The sequence below is a fragment of the Micromys minutus genome (assembly GCF_963924665.1).
Source record: "Micromys minutus genome assembly, chromosome: 4".
Classification (NCBI taxonomy): domain Eukaryota; kingdom Metazoa; phylum Chordata; class Mammalia; order Rodentia; family Muridae; genus Micromys; species Micromys minutus.
In genome coordinates this window covers 77,077,549-77,099,721 of record NC_137973.1, presented here as the reverse complement: position 1 = coordinate 77,099,721, position 22,173 = coordinate 77,077,549, and the positions used below count along the sequence as shown (strand labels likewise).

Here is a 22,173-nt window from a genome sequence, read left to right as displayed (position 1 = left end):
AGGGAGGAAGGAAGGAAGGAAGGGAGGGAGAGAGGGAAAGAGGGAGAGAGGGAGAGAGGAGGCAGGGAGGGGGCAGGCAGATCTGAGCAGGCTCATACTCCCAGGAGACAGCCTGTTTACCCTCACAGACAAACCCAGCATAGTGACACTGAAGCTCAGAAGTTCCGAAAGGACAGCAGGGTAAACTGTAGGAAGCCCTAGGAACAAGGAGCTCAAGGTATTTCCTGGGGAGGAAGACACTGACCCTCCAAGGGAGGGGCTGCTCCAGCTGTACACAAAGTTCTGAACTTTGGTCCAAGGCTCATGTGTGGGACTCTGAAAGGTGAACTCGGTCATGAGGGAGATGTTCTGGACATTTCATTGGCCTTGTCTTGGTCCAAGTAGGCAAGCTGAGAACAGAGCAGAAAGGATCTGCCCCTTGGTGAGCCCAGCTTGGAAATGCCAGGAATGTAGAAACAGTAAGGAACCTCCAGGACTCCCTCTGAGCGGCCAGGATAACACGGGGAGTTCCCAGCCACACCACACCACACACTGTGGCTGTCAATGTCCCAGCTTGAAGACAAGGAAAAAGATACCAGAGAGAAGAAAAGACCACAAAATCAAGATTAAACACTAACCAACACACACAGCAAGTCCTCATCCTGCGGACACTGACCGAGCACTAGGTCTCCCGACTCCTGGAAGGGTTAGCCCTGTTTCTAAGGTTCAGAGGTCAGTCTCCTGGCCAGGTCACCGTGGGCTGGTCACAAGGGCCAGCACTTTAAAGAGCTTAAGTTTTCTTTAAAGCACTATTGTGGTTTCCTTAATATCTTCACTGTTTTTATCTTGAATTGTTCTTTTTAAGGAGATGTGAAAATGAGCTAAGGAAGCAGGGAAAGAAAAAGAAATGGCTTCGTGATTTTTCGAACATTCGCTGTCCTTCCCCTGCCACCTTAGACGTAACCCCAGTCCACACAAGCTGTCTTGAGGAGGAGACCTCATGAACTAGGATGAAGAGCCCCGGAGATCCTGCAACCCCCAGGACCAACTCTAACAAAAAAAAAAAAAAATTCATGCCTTATGGTCAGTGAGAAAAGTCAGATCCTGTTCTAGAAGTTAAGTCTTTCCACAGAGTCAGAGATGACTCTGGACTGAGAAGCAAGTGTTTCCCACAGGAGGCCCGGTATTACTGGTGGGAACTAGAAAGGAAGCAATGATATCACGGCATTTGTATGACAGGTCTCTAGTGACACAAACCAGACCCCACAGCACTGGGACTGAGGATGAGGAAACTGCCCTTCCAGAGGAGACTAAAGGGAGAGACCATTGGCTAGTCAGGTACACTGTAGGTGGAGAAGGTAACCACTGGGCTTGCGCACTCTGAGGAGGCAGAGATCTGGGACAGAGAGGGTGAACTTCAGATGGGTACTTCTATGCCTCTTTGGCTTGGGACCTTGAATGGGTTTCCACCTCTTTCAGATTATGTCTTTATACGCAAAATTGGAGGCTTTCCCTCCAGTGATGGACAAGTTCCAGTATGGTACCTATTTAAACACAATTCTGTGCTTTGTTTATTTATGTCCCATGCAGTTTAGAAGCGAAACAGCCAGGGCTGAAAGAGGCTCAGTGGGTAAAGCGTTTGCTGCATTTAGCATGAGGACCTGAGTTCAAATCCCCAGAACCGATGTAAAGCCATACAGAGTAGCACACATGTATTACTCCAGAGCTCCGGTGGAGAGATGGAAGGCAGATTTGCATGGTACTACATAGCATATGGTCTGCCAGGATAGCAGCCGGACATGCCCTCTGTGCACCCTCACACCCAACCAACCAGCTCCCACTTTCATACCTTCCCAGTCTCTGCTGCATACAGGGAAGTCATACATCATCTGAGGATGCAAGACCTTCTGTGCTCTGGCTGAGGATGCCTTTCAAACAGAACTCACTACTGTTTAGAACATTCTTCTATAAACAGCCTACCCGGCTCCCTTCCCACCCACGGCCCTGGCATGGCTTCCTAGCCATGTGTATATATATATGCCTGTCTTCTCCCACTGGGATCTGGCTTATGTCCCACCTCCAAGGGAAGCCTCAGGAACCATCCATGTCCACAGTATTCTGCATCGAGCCTCTGCTTGGTCCTTTGGTTAATCTCTTTTAGTTACGTTTCCTGGGTAGGTATCACATTTCCTCAGACAAACCCATCATTCGGGTTCCTGTGAGTCATCCATGGGGCAGCCACGCAGAACAGCTCTGACTTAATGTGACCGCTCATATGACACACTGTTGAGTCATAAGCCCTGACAACCATCAAACATTAGAGCAAGGCACATGCAGATTGTCCTCGGGGTAGAGGCTGGGTCTTTGGAGGCAGTCGGTAAATGTTGAGAATAAGAAGACACGAAAAGCTGAACTCTCTTCTTTTTGAGAAAATGGACGAAGGGAAGAAAAGCGCCCACAGTTATATGGTAAGCCCGGTGACCAGACTCCTGCGCATCACTGTTACTTGGCATCCGAGACAGGTCGCTTCATGGTATGAGGTTGGGACCTGCTGCAGGAAGAAGGAACCAGGAAGCCCTGAACCCTGACCACACGCTTATTTACAATGATTTACAAGGTGAATTTAGTCGGCACGTTTAAAAGTTAACCACTCTTTAAGGCCACAGGACTTTTCTTTTTCCTGATACACCACAGAGCTCACAGAAATGGTATGGTAGCAGAGGAAAGCTGGTGGGAGCCGGAAGGGGGTTCCTTTGGGGTGTCTCCAGTTATTACTTCTTAGTTCTCCTGCCCTTTATTTCAGAGACTTTGGTCTCTCAGTCTGTAGTGGGCTGAGATTCCAGAAAATCCTTTGTCCTTGACTCCAGCCCAGCCTTCTCGCCCTGGTTTCCTGCTGAACACATTAGTCCTCCCTTGAAATTTCCAAAAGTTACAATGCTAAAGAATTTGATAAAACTCTCCCACAGCCCAGCATGTGTTGGCTATAGTACTCTAGCTATTAAATTAGCCTGGAGGGGTCGGGCTCTTGAGTGGTGGGTAGTGACCATACTGGCAAAAATTAAGCCCCCAGAGGGGGGACTGCAGAGATCTACAGCTCTGAGCCTTCAGCGAGCTTGGTGCAGGCCCTTTTCCCAGAAGCCTAGCCTCTGAAGGTCCAGTGTAAAATATGCTTCTAACCTTTGCACACAGAAAACATCCAACAGTTACTCACAGCTGAAGCCTCCTTGGGTTTCTAAAGCAAGATAAGTCAGAGGCAAACCCAAAGACGGGGGCACAAAAGGGGGATTTACAATGCTGGCTGTATTTAATACAGCGGTGTTCATGGGGGTACTGCGGGGAGAAACAGGAGTTGGCTGAGCTGCTTTGGACAAATGAGCGCTGAGCTGGCTGCAGAAAGAGGCATCTGAAACCCTGAGATGCCAGCAGAAGAAGGGGGTAGAGATGGTAAACAGCCGTGGAGGAGAAGCAAAGGAAGACAGACTCCTAATTAGGCTGTAGAGGAGAAGGTAGCAAAGAGTGGGACACAGAGGTGTAGGACACACATGGTGACCTTCTTGGTGCCTGGCGCTCCCTGAGAAGAGGGTGTGGAGGATTAATCTGAATTGATATCTTGATTATATTAAGAAACACTATGGCTTCAATGAGGTTTACCCTTGGGTGTATATTGCATTTCCAGGGAGGATCAGCAGAGGGGTAGGAATCTCCTGAGAGGTAAGACCTCTCCTGGATACTGTCAGAACCATCCGTGAACTGGATCAAAAGAAGAAAGGTCAAAGTCAAGTGAATGCCAGTCTCCTTTCCTCCTCCTGGTCCTCTGAGAAGTGGGTGAGCATCCTCAGACCCCCACCACAGAGCTGCTGCTGCCTCACTATGGAGATGCCTCTGCCACATCCTCCCTACTGAAGCAAACCCTTCCTTTCTTAGTTACCTTTGCCAGGCGTTTGATCACACTAATAAGGAAATGAACAAATCCAGGAGGGGACAAGTCCAGCAACATCACTGGAGCACCAGCCAAGGGGTCTTTGCCCTCGTACATCCCAAGCCTGCCTGACAACAAACATCTCCAACCCACAGAGTCCCGCTGCACCAGGAAGCACCCAACAGTACTCAGCGACTTGAAGCCAAAGTACAGACACCCTGAATGCTGTACTACACCGGTGCTCTGATGGCTCCACCCTGAATAGGCCTCGTCATATGCCATCTGATATGACTGTCTGCGCCCTGATATGGGAGGCAAGGTCACGAATGGCAGCAAGCTGGTCATTCCACAAGACAATGCTGTGGCATGCCTTTCTTCTCCTTCCAGGATTTGACTGCTGAGGCACCTGGTTAGCAAACACTGCAAACAGACTCCTGAGCTGCAGAGCATCAGCACTGGGCAAGACCACAAAGGCTGGAAACAGAACATAAGAATTCCCAGGAACTTTACTTAGCTTCACAGACTTTTTGTCTTAAAGTATATGCATGTACATGTGTGTGTACATATGTGTATGTGTGTGCATGTATATACACGTGTTAATGTGTATGTGTACATTTGTGCATGTGTACATGTGAAGATATATGTGTACATGTGTGTTTGCATGTGAATACATGTGAATGTATATGTGCACATGTGTATGTGTGTGTGAATGTGTATGTATACTTATGTGTACATATGTACGTGTTAGAATGTGTATCAAGGGGCACTAGAAGGGTGTGTCTATAGGATGGAGACAATGTGTCATGAGAACATATTGTACACACCAGAGATGCTGGTTCTGTGTTGCAGGACTCTTACTGAGTTGACTGTTGTTCACTGTGGCATGATACACAATCTTTTAGTCATAAATGCTACAAGATGAACTATGAATGGAAACATCATCTGTCAGAGATAGGAGTCACTGACAGAATTTGGTCTGCGGGAAGAACGTAGTTCACAGAAATTAACAAGACTAGAGATTTCCAATTTGTGCTGGCCACAGCCGACACTGCAGATCTCCAGTGACAGTGACAGGGTTTACCAGCTCTCAAGACCCTTCCGTCAGCCTCCTTATTACCTGTCCATATTCCAAAATCTTACATTACCATGGCAACACCAGCAAGGCTTTAGGCTCTGTCTCTAGCGTACTTGGAGGCACTTCTGGGGATAAGAGAAAAACCTGCTTCAATATACCATGAGCCTCACCCAAGTTAAACTAAGTTCTACGATGAAGAGCTAACGTTTTCTTTTACTTACTATGGGTCAAATGCTAACTGAATTGTTTTATAAGCATTGTGCCTTTGCACCTTTGAACCCTCACCGTAACAAAGGTACTGTCTTGTTGGGCAGTTGGAAGCTCCAAGTTACAGAGTGGTTAGCTAAACTGCCCAGGATCACACAGCCTGAAAGTCACAAAGTCAGGGTTAAGTCTGATTCCCTCCCACGCTCCAAGTTCTTTCTCTTACTGTGTGCTCTGATGAGCATGTAGTTTGACAGCTGTGATCTTCCAGAAGAGGGTCAGAGCCATTAGGACCTTGCTTGCAGTTTGCTTGTCTGTCGGAGCATCTACACTGCATTATGAAGAACACGGGAAGCAACAGTGAAGTGCTCGCAGCACACTGACCTCATGGCAGGAAGTACTGAAGCACCGCTCCCCTCTCGCCTTCCCAGAGTGAAAGTCTCCCTGACTACTGTCCTTCCTCGTGTTGGAAAATGGGGTGCCTATTTGTTGTTGACTATGACATGGCCCCCACAGGCTTTTATGTTTAAACATTTGGGTTTCATCGGGTGGCACTGATTCAGGAGGTTTGGAGACCTTGGAAAGTAGAGACTTCCTGGAGAAAATCACTGTCCAGGGGGCACATCTTATAGCCTGGCCCTGCCTCCTGTCTTCGTCCTGGCTCCTTGGGGCAAGCAGCCCACACCTGTGCTGCCTGGGGACAAGCTGCCACCACAGCACAGCAGATTGCACCCCAAAGTCATGAATCAGAACAGTCTCTTCCTTCCTCAAGCAACTCTTCCCCAAGTATGTGGTCACACCAAAAACACTGACAGCACACTCCTTCTAGCCGCTGCCCACTTAGTAGGCATGCCTCTGCCTCAGCCGCTAGAGACTAGGCACGATGTGAACAAGCCCAAGTTCTTCTTCTTTGAGGCCCAGGTTTTCAAAAGCCACTGGACTTCTCTAAATCTCAATTTCCTCATTTATCAATTCTATCGAAGTCTAAAGTAGCGCATACCAGGAGAACAAAGGAGGGTCTAGCACCAGTCCATATGAGATGGGAGGAAAAAAGAAGAAAATACTTAGCTTCTTGTTGTAATTATCACAGGCCTTTGCAACAGCCCTTAGCAATCATGTGTGCATGTATGTGTGTGTGTGTGTAATGTGCATATATGTGTGTATGTATATGTGTATTTGTATACACATACTATATAGTACACACACACACACACACACACACACACACACACACACACACACACACATGCTTTTTGTTTAGGAAGAGAGACAGAGAAGAGGCAAAGGGAGAAGAGCAATCTCTTTGACCCTAACACCTGGCTTCTCAAACATCCTTGCTCATAAACCATGGAATAGATGCATTGTAGATCAGACTCCAGCACATACACACACAAAAATAAAGATTAGCACATGATGCTCAAAACTACTAAGTACAATGCATGCTGGCTTTCTTTTATTAGATATTGTTGGTTTTTTAAGGTGCTGATGCTGATTACAGTCTTGCTACACCACCTCCCCTGTGTTTAGCTTCAGTGGCTGATAATCAACTGTGGTCTGGAAACGTGAAACAGAAAACTGCATAAGTAAAGAATTCATAACTTTATATTGACTGCATTCTTCTCAGTGTGACACTTCACCTTGATCTCACCTGGGACACAGCTGCCCAGCACATCCCCACTGAACACAACAACCTTCCTTTTGTTACCATGATTCGAGGGGCAAACTCATGGCCAGGTCCTCACAGTGGTTACAGTTGAGGAATCCTTACATCACTTCGCACTGACCCCTAAGAGCAAGAGTACTTATGCTGGCCACTGGATATGACAAAGAGAAGCCATAAAGAATTACTTTAAATGAGAGAGAGGGAGAGAGAGAGAGAGAGAGAGAGAGAGAGAGAGAGAGAGAGAGAGAGAGACAGACAGACAGACAGACAGACAGGGAGATCCATATGTTGAAGTTGATGAGCTCTGAACAGTTTCTTGTGTTAATCTAATTCATACATTAAGCTTTATCATCAGTATGCATAGGGTTTGGTACTATTAAGTTTGGTATATGCTATCTATCTTGGAGTACGTTAATGGATTACAGCCCACACATTGAATCACCCTATGGAACAGGAAGTCTCCTGAAAGACTTTAAAAGCATAGGTTCACAAAGCCTTTCACCTTTTGCTTTGTTTTGTAAGACATTGCAACATAGAAGAAATTCCAGCTGGTTTCTGATCCCCATGCCCACAGATCACGTGGTACGTTGTTTGACAATAAACATTGTTCTGTGTGTATGTTGGTTATTGCCGCTGATTAGGGTTGAAGACAAGCAGGATTTCAAAACCACGCCTTAAGCAGGGGCTCAGTGCTCTTTGGAAGGAGAGATCATAAGTCTCCAGTGTCTTCCTACTGGGTACCAGTAAGCAACTTCCTCCGTGGACAGGGCTCCACACACATCAGAGCCTCCTGGGGGCTGCTGATGTATGACCAGGATGCTGGCTTGACTTTCCGATCAATCTTCATGGCACCACCATCGCCACTGTCAAGAAGTCGTCTACTCCTGATGCTGCCCTGCATACTGCCCTGTCCAACCCTTCTGGCTCACTGCTGGACTCTTCCTCCAGCGGTCAGGGCAAACATCTGCAGTCCTGGGCGCTTCCTGCTGTGCTACAGAAGCCTTGGGTATTTCTACCATCACCTTGTTACAAACCACGTTCTAGATTGATTATTTAATTTTACGTGCATTGAATGTGTGGCCTGCATGCATGTACACCATGTTTGTATCTGGTGAGGGTAGAGCTCAGAAGAGGGCATCTGGTCCCCTGGAACTGGAGTTAAGGATGGTTGTGAGCCACCATGTGGGAAGCAGGAATCAAACTCAGATCCTCTGCAAAAACAAGTGCTCTTAACTGCCGAGTGTCTCTCCAGCCCTCTAACGGATTACACTGTTTCTCATTCTTAAAATGTCTTCTCCCCCACACCTGAGTTCTTCCTTTCCTTCCAGACTACACCCCAGACTTTCTTAGACCCTCCCACTTTCCTCTCTGGACGTCAGACAAAGCTCATGAATTCAGGCAACCACTTGCCGCCTAGAGCTGCTTATGAATATTTATGGACTGACTTTCTAATATTTCAGAAACATTTCTAAGAAACCCTGGGACCTAATCCTCTATGAGTACCCCTTACTTAAGAAGGTTTATCATTTTTATTTAGGTGCCTAAATCACACAACCAGTTTTAATCACCCTGTCTCCACATTCTGAGAAGCAGGGACTGAGTGTAGACCACAGTGAAGCAGGGACTGAGTGTAGACCACAGTGAAGCAGGGACTATGAGTGTAGACCACAGTGAAGCAGGGACTATGAGTGTAGACCACAGTGAAGCAGGGACTATGAGTGTGGACCACAGTGCTGATGGCTTTTCTCATGTCCATTACTTGGGAGACATTTGTGCCATAACTGAATTCTCACAAAAGGAGAGCCTCTGGGAGCGTCCTCTCTGGGATGCTGTGAGATGTTCTCATGGAAAAGGCTCTACGTTTAGGCACAGTTAACCTATGACTCTGTGTTGGCTACTGCCCTGTAGGAGTCTTATTCATAACACAAACACACACTCATATACATATACACCACATATTGCACACATACACACACACACACCATACACATATACAAATGTATACCACATACACACCATACACATCACACATGGTCACACACCACACACCCATACACACACACACACACACACACACACACACACACACACACACTCATACACAAATATACACACACATACAAACATACATGGTCACATACCATACACACACACACACATACACACACACACACACACACACATACACACACACACACACACATACATACACACACACATCTTTTCCTTTTCCTTGGCTACTTGCATCTTGGAAAGAACTTAAAGACCGTCCATTCAACATCAGATGAGGACATTTACCACCCTATGAAGATGAAGCAGTGTGCCTCAGATCACTGTATAGAAAACTTTCAAAAGATCTGGGGTCAAACCTCAAATCTGCATTTAAAGAACTTAGAAGTTAGAAATCTTAAAACATCACTACCTAGCTCTTCAGTTTCATTTCCCTCTCCCTAACTTCCTGTCTTCCACCAAATCCCTCTGTCTCACCACCAGGGAAACTTCCCCAGGTCCCCAGCACCTAACTGGCCCCTTGTCACCAATGCCCCAGCCTCTTACGCTGGAACCCCATGACTTCTCCTATCCTTCTTGGCAATTTCACGGCTTATTCTGGTTTTTCTCTTACCCAGCACCACACCTGTTAAAACCACACAAGTCCTCTGTTTTAAACTCTTCCAAAATTGTCAGCAAACTCACACATGGCACTGAAGCCAGTGATGGTGACAACTGCAGACTATCCCTGACCCCCGGGGCACAGAAGCCCTACCTGCCTCCTGCTGTGTGGTACAGACAAAGTGCCCAGAGAGAAGGTGTTCTTTCAAGCAGACAGGTAATTCCACGGGGCCAAGCTTAGCCTTACGAACTGAGCAGGACACGAGCTCACCACATTCACATACCTCTTCATGCTAGCCTTCTGTCTTCACCAGAAGTGTCAAGAGCCTGCGTGGCACCAGGGGAAGTAATGACAAATGCAGGCTTGTCCTTCCTTGCACTGGGGACATGCAACAAGGAGAGTGAGGTGGCCAAAGGAGAGGGCTGGTCAGAAAAGATTCAGCAAACAGAGTAGGGAGGGCTTGGAGTTTGTCTGTTGGTAGAGCATGCCTTGCAAGCTGTGGAACTGAGACAGGACCAAAGAATATATATTTAAAAGCATATTCACTTATAATCCTAGTTCTTATGAGAAATAGGTGGATTCCTAAGGCCTGATGGTCAGAAACTTAGCCTCTGAGACACACACACACACACACACACACATTCTTGCTCTCACACACATTGAAACCTGCACACATGCATGCTCACACACAAACATGTTTGCAATCACACACACTGAAACCTGCATACATGCACACTCATACACACATACACACACATATACACACACATTCTTGCTCTCACACACATTGAAACCTGCACACATGCATGCTCACACATACATACATTCTTGCAATCACACACACTGAAACCTGCACACATACACACATACACACACAGAGACACACACTTGCTCTCACACTCACTGAAACCTGTACACATGCACACACACTCCAAACAAATCAAAACTGCTTGCTTATTATAGTCAGTGACATGGAATATGTACATTCTTGAGGCCTTGGCTGACGGCCAACAGGGAAATGACTTATGGCACATTGCTTAAACCCTGCATCTGGCTTCTTTATCTGGCTGAGGCAAGATAATTAAAACACCAGTCTCCCAGAGCTGCCATGAGGTTTACATAAATTAATACTCATAAAAATGACTCAGGGAAATACTGGGCACATATTGGGCACCACAGAAATACTTATTAAACAGACCCTTGTTTTGAGCAGTGCTCCTGGGTTCCCGCTAACCTCCAATCCTGGAGACATATGGTGGTTTCTATCCACACCACATGCACTGAGTGGCCAACAGTGTTCCAAAATCTACAATACTTTTCTTTTTCCACACAAACCACTGGAAGCGTGGAACCCTCTGTCCTACTGTATAGGATCAAGGAGCTTCACCTTGCCCTCTACCTTGCTTTTCTTTCCTTGGTGGCTAACGCTTGGCTTCCAGGCTGCCTTCACTTTCCAGGTATTCTCAGAAGCCCGAAGGCTGGCCATTCCTTACATCTGTGCTCCTCCGGGGAGCCTCTTCCCAACCACACTCACATTTACTTCCAGTGTAAGCTGAGAGTACGCCGTCTGGTGGTACAGTACCATTCTCTCCCTACAGAATCTCTCAATGGTAAGCAAGGGACCCAGGCTTCTTCCCTTGAGTTCAGGATCTCCCCTCGGCGTAGATGTCTGAACGGATCTTAAACGGACCTCGTCTGAATCCAAACTCCTAACCGTCCATAGCTCCTCCTCTCCCATCTTCATCACCTCAGTTAACCATATTCCCCACTGTCTCCTCCTCCTCTCACCAGGTTAGCATTTCTTCACACGCACACCACTTTTTTAAAAAGGGGCATCACTCTTTGCCCAGGCTAAGCTTGAACTCTATCATCCTCCGGCCTCGGCCGCCCAAATGCTTTGTTTATAATCCTGAGCCTGGGAAGTCCCTTCAACCTCTTTAAAACACACTGGGGATCTGCTCTTCCTCTAGTGAACCCTGTGTCCCAGAGTGCGCTCTTACACAGTTTCTGCTTCTCTGCTCTCATTTCAATATCTCCCCTAAAAGATGTGTCAATCCCTGGTCCGAACCCTTCAGTCACCTCTCACCTCATCCAGAAACACCAAAGTCCTTACGGTTGCATGGCCCTACATAACCTGGGTGGGCCACCCTGTCAGATGGCTGTCTGGGCTCATACTGTCTGATGGCTGTCTGGACTCATACTGTCTGAGGGCTGTCTGGGCTCATACTGTCTGATGGCTGTCTGGGCTCATACTGTCTGATGGCTGTCTGGGCTCATACTGTCTGATGGCTGTCTGGGCTCATACTGTCTGATGGCTGTCTGGGCTCATACTGTCTGATGGCTGTCTGGGCTCATACTGTCTGATGGCTGTCTGGGCTCATACTGTCTGATGGCTGTCTGGGCTCATACTGTCTGATGGCTGTCTGGGCTCATACTGTCTGATGGCTGTCTGGGCTCATACTGTCTGATGGCTGTCTGGGCTCATACTGTCTGATGGCTGTCTGGGCTCATACTGTCTGATGGCTGTCTGGGCTCATACTGTCTGATGGCTGTCTGGGCTCATACTGTCTGATGGCTGTCTGGGCTCATATCCTTCCACCCTCCCCTCTGCATCCTCTGTCTGGTGACACATCTCAGAGGTCCAGGCTGTCCCTTCACTAGCACGTTGCACTCCTACTCCAACACCATGTGGTCTGTCACAGTCACATTCCTTTGACTGTCACAAGCTACACTTGTGTGGCACCTAGTCTTCCTGCTAGCTACATTTTTTTTAGCACAAGACTTAACTTGTAGATCCTGTCTGCATTGTCTCCCCATCAGAATGAGTGTTTCCCCACTCTGAGAATAAGCTCTGTGAGTGGGGACTTATGTGTGATCTCTTCACGGCTGCCTTCTGACTGTACGGTGAGTGCCTGGCACACAGTGGACGTTTGTTGCCCGCCGCGTGATCTCCTGCATGCGTGGGAATGCTGGCTCCCTGGTTGTCTGCTTACCTAAGACAGTCATTACCGTCTTCATCAGCTTCATGGGAGCCCTCCGGCGGCTGATGGAGCCACTGGTATGTGGAGATAAGACGTTGGTTTTTCTCTTGACATACATGTAGATGCGCACATAGACCACCACCATGATGAAGAAGGCCAGGAGGTTTGACACGGTCCAGAAAATGAGGTAACTCCTACTGTAAATGGGAGCCAGAGAAGAGCAGGCAGAGATGTTGCAGAGACAATTCCAGCCCAGCGTGGGGACGGCCCCCATGAAGATGGCGATGGCCCACACCAACAAAATGAGCAGCGTCACCCTCTTTTTGGTCAGGTTGCTGTGGATTCTCATTCTCATGATGGACATGTGCCTTTCCACAGCAATGACCAGCAAATTGGCCAGGGAGGCAGTCAGGCTTGTGTCTAGGAGGCCCTGGCGGAGAAACCAGCGGTTGACAGTCAGTGTTTTGGACACTGGGCCAGTGTTAAACATCAGAAACACGTAAGCGATGCCGGCAAAGAAATCCGCAGCAGCTAAGTTAGCCAGCAGGTAGTAGAAGGGAAAGTGGAACTTCCTGTTTGTGATCACCGCTGCGATGACCAGGGAGTTAGAAAAAAATATGAAGAGGCAGAAGAATGTCCCGACACACAAGACAATCACAAGCTTCGTCCCTGTCCACTCGTCAGCCGTGTCTGTGTTGCTCCTGTTGTAAAAGAAGTCCATCCGCTTGTCGTAGTGACACTCATTCATGGTGGACAAGAGCTGCGGATCCTGGAAAGGAACAGAGGAAGACCGACATCACTCTAGGTGAAATCACTTGCTGAGCCACCAACTGCCACTGTGACACCCTCCCCCAGGCGACTCCTTTCAGCCTCCCCTGTCTCGAGGTAGATGCCCCTTGCTCAGTGCATGGCTGAAAGTTTCAGGAGGAAGTCTGACTCTTTTACTCACATCAGCATCTAGAGGCTGTGCCCAGCCTCACGACAGTTGATTGAATAGTTGGCTGATAAATGAATGGATGAATGATCCAGGAGGCACCAGCATGCCAAATGAGCTGTTTTCCCATTCCCACTCTGCACCAGCGACAAGAACGGTGTAGCAGGAATCATTAATGAATGTTTTCTGCTGGTAGCGACCAGGCCAGATTCCTTATTTATGAGTTCTGTTTTGTAATTAAGAGCAGGCTGTTATGCCAGGCATATTATTGCCAGGATAATGGTATTGAATTCCTCTCCTGTGGCCAAACGCCTTCTCCAAGAGATTGATTTCCACCCCTCCAATTCCAACCCTGATCATTCTATCACCAGCATTTGGTTCCAGGCTACAGTTACAATCATTCATTAAGCATATGGTGTCTGAAGAGAGACTGGTCTCAGTCCCCTCCCTTATCTTCTCCCTCACTTTCTTCCTCATGGCCCTCTCTTCTCAATGGCACCAACGTGAGTTTTTAGTGCTGGATTTTCTAGTCTAATCACCCCAACTCGATTCCTTTCCCAGGACACTCTATGACCCACAGGCAGTAGAAGACAAAACCTTTACGATGCTGCTGACATTTAGGGTTTGTGCAGACAGCCAACCCCATACACTTGCTATATGAAGACAAGTCCTTGAGACTTGTGTGAAGGGGGACATCAAACTGTGGTATCAGGTTTGCAGGGATGGCATTGGACCTTCTCAGCATAAGACTTCTTGGACCCCCAAAGACAGGAGATCCTAGACAAGGCAAGGCTCTGAGGATACCAATTTCTGTGTGCTTTGTGTCCTGCCTGTGCTATGTGTGGTCAAAACTGTGAAGGGTCCTGTCAAGATCCACCAGAGCTGAAGGTCAAGACTCTAGCTTCTGGCTGGAAGGGATCCCTCATGAAAACAAAAACAATACAAACAAACAAACAAACAAACAAAAAAAAAGGTTGGTATTTATCCACTGAAGACCCGTAGGCTCGGCAGACCTAACCTTTCTACCTTTGGGAATGAAGTGTGTGTAACCAGGAAAGTGGAGGAGAAAACGCAAGTTCTGAAACTTCCTGTCGATTCTGAAATCTGATACCATACCAGAGCAGGAATGGCCAGCCTAGACAACAATTTGTAAGTAGTCCAATGCTGCTATATCTCAGGTAGTCTGCTTCCCAAACTATATTTTAATTGTATCGTGTTATCTTACTCTGAATTAAACGTCAGTGTGCGATAAAAAGTTCATTTGATACAATTAAACAAACTTTATACTTTTCACAGCTTTTGAACATCACGTTACATGTTCTAATAACCAATCCCTAGATTTGGACACAAGGTTATTTTACAGTGTTTGACCTCTATAAGCATTTGATCTTTATATAGATGTGACCAATTATAGGAATTACCCATGGTTCTCATAATGAGATAGAGGCCCCAAAGCATCTTAGATTGTATTCCTAAGTTTACCAGCACCATAGGAAGGGTCAATAGAATATAACAACTAGAGATTCAATTGAATACGTAAGGAGAAAATTTAGCTTAACAATGCTACATAAAGGTTCAAGACAACCTGAGGTGCCCGTGCTGCGAGTGGTCTGCTTGTACCACTCCAGATTTGCAAATTCACTGTGGAGGGAACACCACTCTGCCTCAGCTCTGAGCTTCTTTGGAGGGCCCTACAGCAAGGCTCCATTTTTAAAGCAGAGACCTGGCCTCCCCAGATATGAATTCGGACAGTGCCCTTATTCCAAAACTGAGAAATGAATTCTGTTTATACATACCTAGTCTGAGTTACTTTAGTTATAATCACAGGAACTGACCAAAACACCATGAGGAGTTTTAATGATACAATGATACTCTTTCCTTTCACTAATTAAAGATGATTTACATATTTTGTATTGTAACATGCTCTAGATAGCTAAGATAAGCATTTTTCTAACTAAAGTGTAATGTCCCTCCTGGGTGATTTATTAGGAATATTATATTAAAAGTAGGGATTAGGATGTTGTAAAAATATGTGGAGTTTTTTCTTATTTCTTTAAACAGAGTTTTAGTTTCAGTTGTCACATTTGGTCACATCTGTTTTGGAACTCCTCAATGGTTGGTACTTCAAAATCTTCAGATTCTACTTTTCTTCCATAAAAACTATGTTATAGATTCGCGAATTTTTTTTTTTTTTTTTACTGGAAAAACTGTTCTGAGAATAAGAAATCCTTTTGTCTTGAAAAAGTTGAGCTATCTCAGGAAAACCGTGATTAACAGAATTTATACCAAGTGGTTTCCTTCCTGCTACACAGAAGTCTATATCTGAGAGAGACAGAAAGTGGGGTGGGGGATGGGGGCAAAGTTCACACTGGGAATGAGTTTAAAGCAAAAACAAAAGAGACAAACAAACTAAAAGCAGAAACAATGGCAGCAAAACCAACAGGAACTACCAAGCAGTAAGGGCAGATCACGCCACAACGCTGTGTCGGGACAAGAAAAGGCTCACAGTTATTTTAATTATAAACAATTACATGCATACAAACAAAAACACTTAACTCTAAAACCTAAACAGTTAACTTAAAAGGCAAAATTATGAGTCTGTTTTTTTTTGGGGGGGGGGGCATTGTTTTTAAAATTCCATTTTTCTATTTCATCCATCCATCCATCCATGAATGACACAGGATTTCTCTGTGTAGCTCTGGCTGTCCTGGAACTCACTGTGTAGAGCAGGCTGGCCTCGAGCTGAGATCCCGCCTGCCTCTCCCTCCTGGGTGCTGGGATTAAAGCCTGTGCCACCACTGTCCAGGGGCATCTAATGACTTTTAAACAGGAGTTTACAAATTTTGAGTTCATTCTTCCCTCAGCTGTGTGTCACCGGCTCTGAAAACTAAGCTCAAAAGGAAAGTCTGGGAGAGACCTGTGTCTCAGCCAGCGCACACCAACTCTGCTGACTCGGGGTTTTCCACTGAGAACAGGATTGGGTGGGCTTTGTGTAAAAGCTTCAAGTCACTTTCTATGCAGACGACTGACTGACTGCATCTGGACACAGGCTCCATCGTGAAGGCTTCTGGTCACCATCACCCCATCTCTTGCGCTCGCTTCCAAGTTTCCTGGTGGTTCCCAGTGCACATCAACGGTACATTATCATATCTAATCTGGAAATCACCAAAAATCCTCATCCATTTATAACTCATGGCCAACTGAGCATTTCTCGACCTCTCTCAGACCTTACAACATGATTCTGTGATTTCAAACAAGGGAATAAGTCACTTCACTCCTAGCCTAAAGTGCTCTCTGGAAGATGCCACTGAATAATTCAACTTGCCATCACTTGGGAACCTAAAGGCCATGATGGAGCGTTTGCACAGATAGTCCAGGCGATGGCTAGGACTTACTTTCATGCTAATGGGATCGTTGGTGTCCAACTCCCAGCCCAGCCCATTCTGCTCTGAGAAGGGATCTGTCTATCATGCCCAGAGAGGTGGATCTGATAAATGAATGGCTGAGCTGCTCTGTCCCCTTCCCTGAACTGAAAAGTCTGAGTGAGGCAACTCTTCTGCCTTACACAGCAGCCCACTAAGCACATCCGGGATCTCCATCACTTATTAACCCCATGTTCTCCATGAGTTAATACCTGCACTCTGGTTCAATTTCATTATTAATATTAAGTGTGCGCAACCCGGGCCAAGCGTTAGACTAAGCATTTTACATGGGTCACTACACTTCATCTTCCCAACATGTTGCGCAGCCATTTTTTTGGAATAGGAAACACAGGCCCCTGCTGGAGGTCACACGGCTGAGAAGCAGATGTCTCGACGTGGGCAGCTCTCCCAGAAGCCCACACTACACCGTGCTTCCTCTCAGCCAAGAGCAACGCCAGGCACAATTGTGAATCCCAGTCAACCATACAGTGGCAACAACGGTTCTGAAAAAGAAACGATCTGATGGGGTCACATTCAAAGACGCCCTGCCGTGTAAAATACTAACCGGCATCCTAAACAGCCTTTGGTCCCCTCCTCTTTTAAAATAGCCTTGAGGTGGAGAGAAAAAGACCTTTAAAAACAGTATGTGTTCAATTTTTACAGCACGTGGAAATGGACACGGTCGCACCAACGATGCGAACTCTTATTTCGGCGACATCTCAGCTGCCGTTAGTTTTTATACCAGAGGGCTGAAGGGTTTAGACGTTCTGGCCCAGACCCACAGGAGACACTAAACTTTGGAAGGATGACCACAACTTCAAACTCCAGTAATGTAAGACTTCACAACATGGTGGTTTGGAAAGTCTATATGTGGAATCCAAATGAAAACTTCATGAGCAAAGCTCTCATTTAGATTCTCCCCAACTTGTTTCTCTGAAGAAGGAAAGAAAGAAAGAAAAAGAAAAAAAAAAAAAAAACCAAAAAACACGATAACCAGGCAACTTGGAATGTGGAAGCAATTACGGAAACAAAGCCATCAGAAAACTGTGCAAGTCACTTTTATTTCTGGTTACATCTTAAGAGATGTGGCTTTTCGGGGACACACCTCTCTCTCCCAGAGGGAAAGAAGGGATAGAGGATATAGGGTGAGGTGATGCTGTCTGCATTTTCTCTCTGTGGCCCACAAATGTAGAACAACCCTCTCCTCGTTAGAAACTTTGTCTAGGTGGGAGTTGAACCTTAGTTTAGCCACTACCTTAGGAATGCCTGAATAGATTATCATGTTGTTCAGAGAATTCAATAATTCGTGGGAATGGCAAGTCGGGCCAGCAAGAGTGATGTAAATGCACCTGTAATCCCTGGGGTTGACATTTGCCATTACCTTCTAGGCTGCACTTGCTGCTTTGTCTCTGCAGCCACCTCTTTGCCCACATGTCCACACGGATCATTTTATACCTCATTCCTGTTCAAACATCACTTCATCAGACGCCCCTCCCTCCTAAGCTCTCTAAGTGGAAGCAGCCAGATACTGCACTCGGTCCCTGCCCTCTGAGCTGCACCATTTCTCACCACCTGACAACTGAGCTGGGGCCCTGCCTGTTCTCTCCAGAGAGAAGGCACACTTAGGAAGGCATGCTCTTTATGTTGTTTTGACACACCCTGGACCCTGGAAGACTGCCCAACACACACACGGCCTCAGTAAATGTTTGTTAAATACAGACTTAAGTGAAGAGACCCCCTCAGATGCCCATACCTCATGACTCTAACCTTCTAACCAAGCTGACCCTTTCTCCTCTCTTCCCCCACATGTGTGCCCTCTAATTTGAGTCACACAGTCTTTCATTTCCTTGGCTTGACTCGGCACCAGATCCTGCCAGCAGCGAGGTGTGAGGACGGTATCTGCTGCCCCTGAAATGTGGCTTCACACGAGCAGATGAGCCTGGGTGGGTTGAAGAGCAACCGCACCGCAGAGGCTCCCTTGACTGCCAGCCTCAGAAATGAGGGCTCCTCCTTGACCATAACTTCAAAAGAGAAAGAGAGCCAACTGTCAAAGCTGGACCCATTCAAATCACAACACAAAGTCGGAATTACAACGTGAAGTAAGCCATCCACACCCAGGGCTCGGATCTGGATAAGTAGTCGGACAAAACCCTAATAAACCACAGGTACACCTCCATTAAAAAGGGAAGCTTGGCGTCCAGTCCTTAAGATGCTACCTAATGACCGTCCTTTTTTAAAGACACCCTGTCCAACTAGGGACACAGAGAAAGCAGTGACTCTTCAGTTGAGAAACAGGGCAAGCATTTCAGTCAGATGACCAAATTCAATGTCTGTTGATCGTCCAACTCTTGAAAACTTGTGTGAGAAATAGTCATTTACTTCATGACCTTCTGAAGCAACCTTATCACTCTGCTAATCACGTAAAGAAAAAGAAAAAAAAAAAAGCAGAAAAATCTCAAGCAGAGAAGTACCTTCCAGAACTATAAAAGTCTTCAAAAGTAGACAATGCTAAGAGCTTTAAGAGCTAAACAGAATGTGTATCCTAAAGGCTGAGGGGATCTAAACAAAACAAACATTTTAATAGCAATACTAGATCTATGTCAGTTCAATAACTATAACAAATGTTCAGCATGAATTTAGAGTTCAACACTGGCAGCCACTGTGTACTCTGTATGGGAATATGAACTAGGAAGCCTACGGTGTGCTTGGCATTTCTGCAAATCTAAAACGCATCATTCCTAAACATTTTTTTAAAAAATTAGAAACAAGGAAGAGGTTATTGACTCCAATTTATTTACCTAACTTCTTAACAAATTGAAAGCACCTGTTTTTACGCCTGCCACAGTAAAATGAACAGGAAAGTAGCCATTTGTTAGAGCTTACATGTAAGCCGATCAGTTGGTAATGGGATAGTAGCTACCCCTGATAATCTTTGATAAAGCCAGTGGGTTTAGTGTAGGGGTGCCTGCTACAGGGAGGGCTGCCACAGGTGGAGCCTCTCATTTCATTATAGATACCCCATTATTTCTCTCCAGTAACCTGTGCCCTCATCTCTGTTATTAAGACTGCATCTACAGTTCTGGCGCGGACCTGTGTCCCTCGGCAGCAGCGGTCCCCACCCTGTCTTCTGCACAGTCCTTTAAGCCTCCTCGGGAGTGGCCACACAGAGGACCATCAAATGCTTACCTGCTGTGACTGGGAAAATCCCTAATAAAATGAGAAACTGGAGCTAAGGGGAGTGGTTCAGTCAAGTGCTTGCAAACATAGGATTTTGATTCATGTATTTAATAAAACTCATATACCGCCCTGTGTAGTGGTACATGCTGGAATCCCCAGACCTGGAGAGGAGGAAACAGGAAAATCCCTGTGACTCCTGGGCCAGGCATCCTAGCCTGATTGGTTACCTCCAGGTTAATGAGAGGCTCTGTCCTCCCAAAGATGTAGAGAACATCCTAAGGATGTCACTGGAGGCTGTCCTCTGACTTCAGAGTGTACGTGTTCTCCCTCCCCACCTCTCTCTATGTGTCTGTCTCTCTGTATGTCTGTCTCCCTGCCTCCCCCCACCCCCTCAGAAACTGACTTCCCAAGTCATCATTAACTGAGAGATGGTGGCATTCAGGGCAAAATTTAGGCTAGGCTTGGGAGAACAAACAGGTTACAATGTCAGAAGCAGCTGCAGAGTCCTTTAGGCAGGGAGGGTAGCGTGAGATGTGTCAGGGAGTTTACCTACCACCATCTCTCCCAGGGAGTGGATGGGCTTACAGCTTTTGGTAGACAACACAGCTCTGCCCTTGGACTTGTTTAATAAACAGCTGTAATCAAAGGCATTGTTCCCCAGATGTTCCTGATGGCCGAGGACGGTCTTAAGCCCCTTGATTAAACAGGAAGCAGCAGAAACACAGTAAAGAGAGGAAAACACATGGATTTTATATGATCAACAAATTCCCTGACTTTGTTTATCCAAATGTAATGTAACCCTTTGTGTTTACTTTGTTATAAAGTTGTAATCTATTTCTAATTCATTAAGCTAGCAAAGATAGGTTTTGACCTTCAAACTTCATATTTTACACACTAGTCAAATGTTTCAAATTAGTATTATTTATATGTAACCCCTATGACAATCTTTAGATCATTATATAATCACATTTCAGTGGCTTCACTATTCAATGGAGTTGAGAATGTAAAAATTAGAAGTGTAGACAGTCATACAGAAAGAAATACATTTCTGAACCAAAGAATTTTCTGTCTATATAAGATATTTTAAAAACTTTTACATAGCAGCCTTAGCACCAATGACTTCCCATGAGAGGAAAATTATAATCCCTCATAGTATAAAGTCTGCAACAGGCAAATTTGTGGTCCAAACCATTTTACTGTCATCTAGCTGTGTACCACATCCTCTCAAGTGGCTGACTCTAGTCTCCAGAGGATGGTCAGGAGTTCCTTGCTCTGTGGGACTTGTCCCATGTGGCCCAGTGCTGTGTCACTGGTGGCCTGCGGTGATTCCGTCCTGTTTCTAGAAGGTTTGTCCACCCAGGTAATTCTGGAATGTTTGTCCATCCAGATAAGTACCAGAGCACAACCCCAGTCTCTGCACAGAAAAGAACATTTCAAGCCAATGAAGCTGCAGCAGGAAACAGTTCTGACAGAGGCTTCAGATTCCAGGGAGGAAAGTTTCGATACCAAACAAATCCTCCAGAGGAGCATGCGGATAGAAGGGCTGCCTGTGCCAGAAAGTAGACTCCATCCCTGCCCGAGAAGCCTCACTATACAATGTGTCACCCGATCCTCAGGCTACAGTCAGGGTCTAACAGGAACCCATTCTCCAGTCCTAAGAAGCCCCCTGTTCTGCACGATGTAACAGTATGCTAACGATCGTTTCTAACTCCTCTGCCCCTAGCTATAGGTTACTCTGAATTCTTGTCTCTTTGAATGGTTGTTTAGCTCTAACCTCCACAGCACAAACTATCAAATTGTGCTTTATTGTTTATGTGTGTGTGTGTGTGTGCATGTTTCTGTTCATCTGCTTGTGCATGCAGACAATCTAGTATCAGGAATCTTTCCACATACTGTTTTCAAACAGGGACTCTCCTTAGCCCGGACATTTACCCAGCTGGGGAGGCTGGTGGGCCAGTGAGCTCCAGGGGCCGAACTGTCTCCATCTCCCATCTCACCAGGGACACAGAGCGGCACCTGACTTTTTATCACTGAGGTTCTGGGACCAAACTCAGGTCTTCAGGAATGCAAGGCAATCTCTTTACCAGCACAGCTATCTTCCCAGCCCAAGGTTTTTGTTTTGTTTTGCTTCTTCATAAGTTGTAACCTCGTAGCCCATATCCTACCAGGCTCATCTCCCAGCCTCCTTGTAGCTGGGTGACCACGGGA

The 22,173-nt window shown here is 46.2% G+C and overlaps 1 protein-coding gene across 1 annotated transcript in view; it reads right to left on the bottom strand.

The window, feature by feature from the left end:
• The window catches only part of LPAR3 (lysophosphatidic acid receptor 3), a gene marked incomplete at its 3' end in the record, with an annotated part of 41,950 nt that extends 28,761 nt beyond the window's left edge, over positions 1 to 13,189 (bottom strand). Inside the window, exon 1 of the mRNA XM_080916126.1 lies at positions 12,445 to 13,189. Within this exon, the coding sequence (XP_080772252.1) occupies positions 12,445 to 13,180 (736 nt within the window). The 5' untranslated portion in view covers positions 13,181 to 13,189. The remainder of the gene's footprint in view (positions 1 to 12,444) is intronic.
• Positions 13,190 to 22,173: the final 8,984 nt, after the last annotated feature.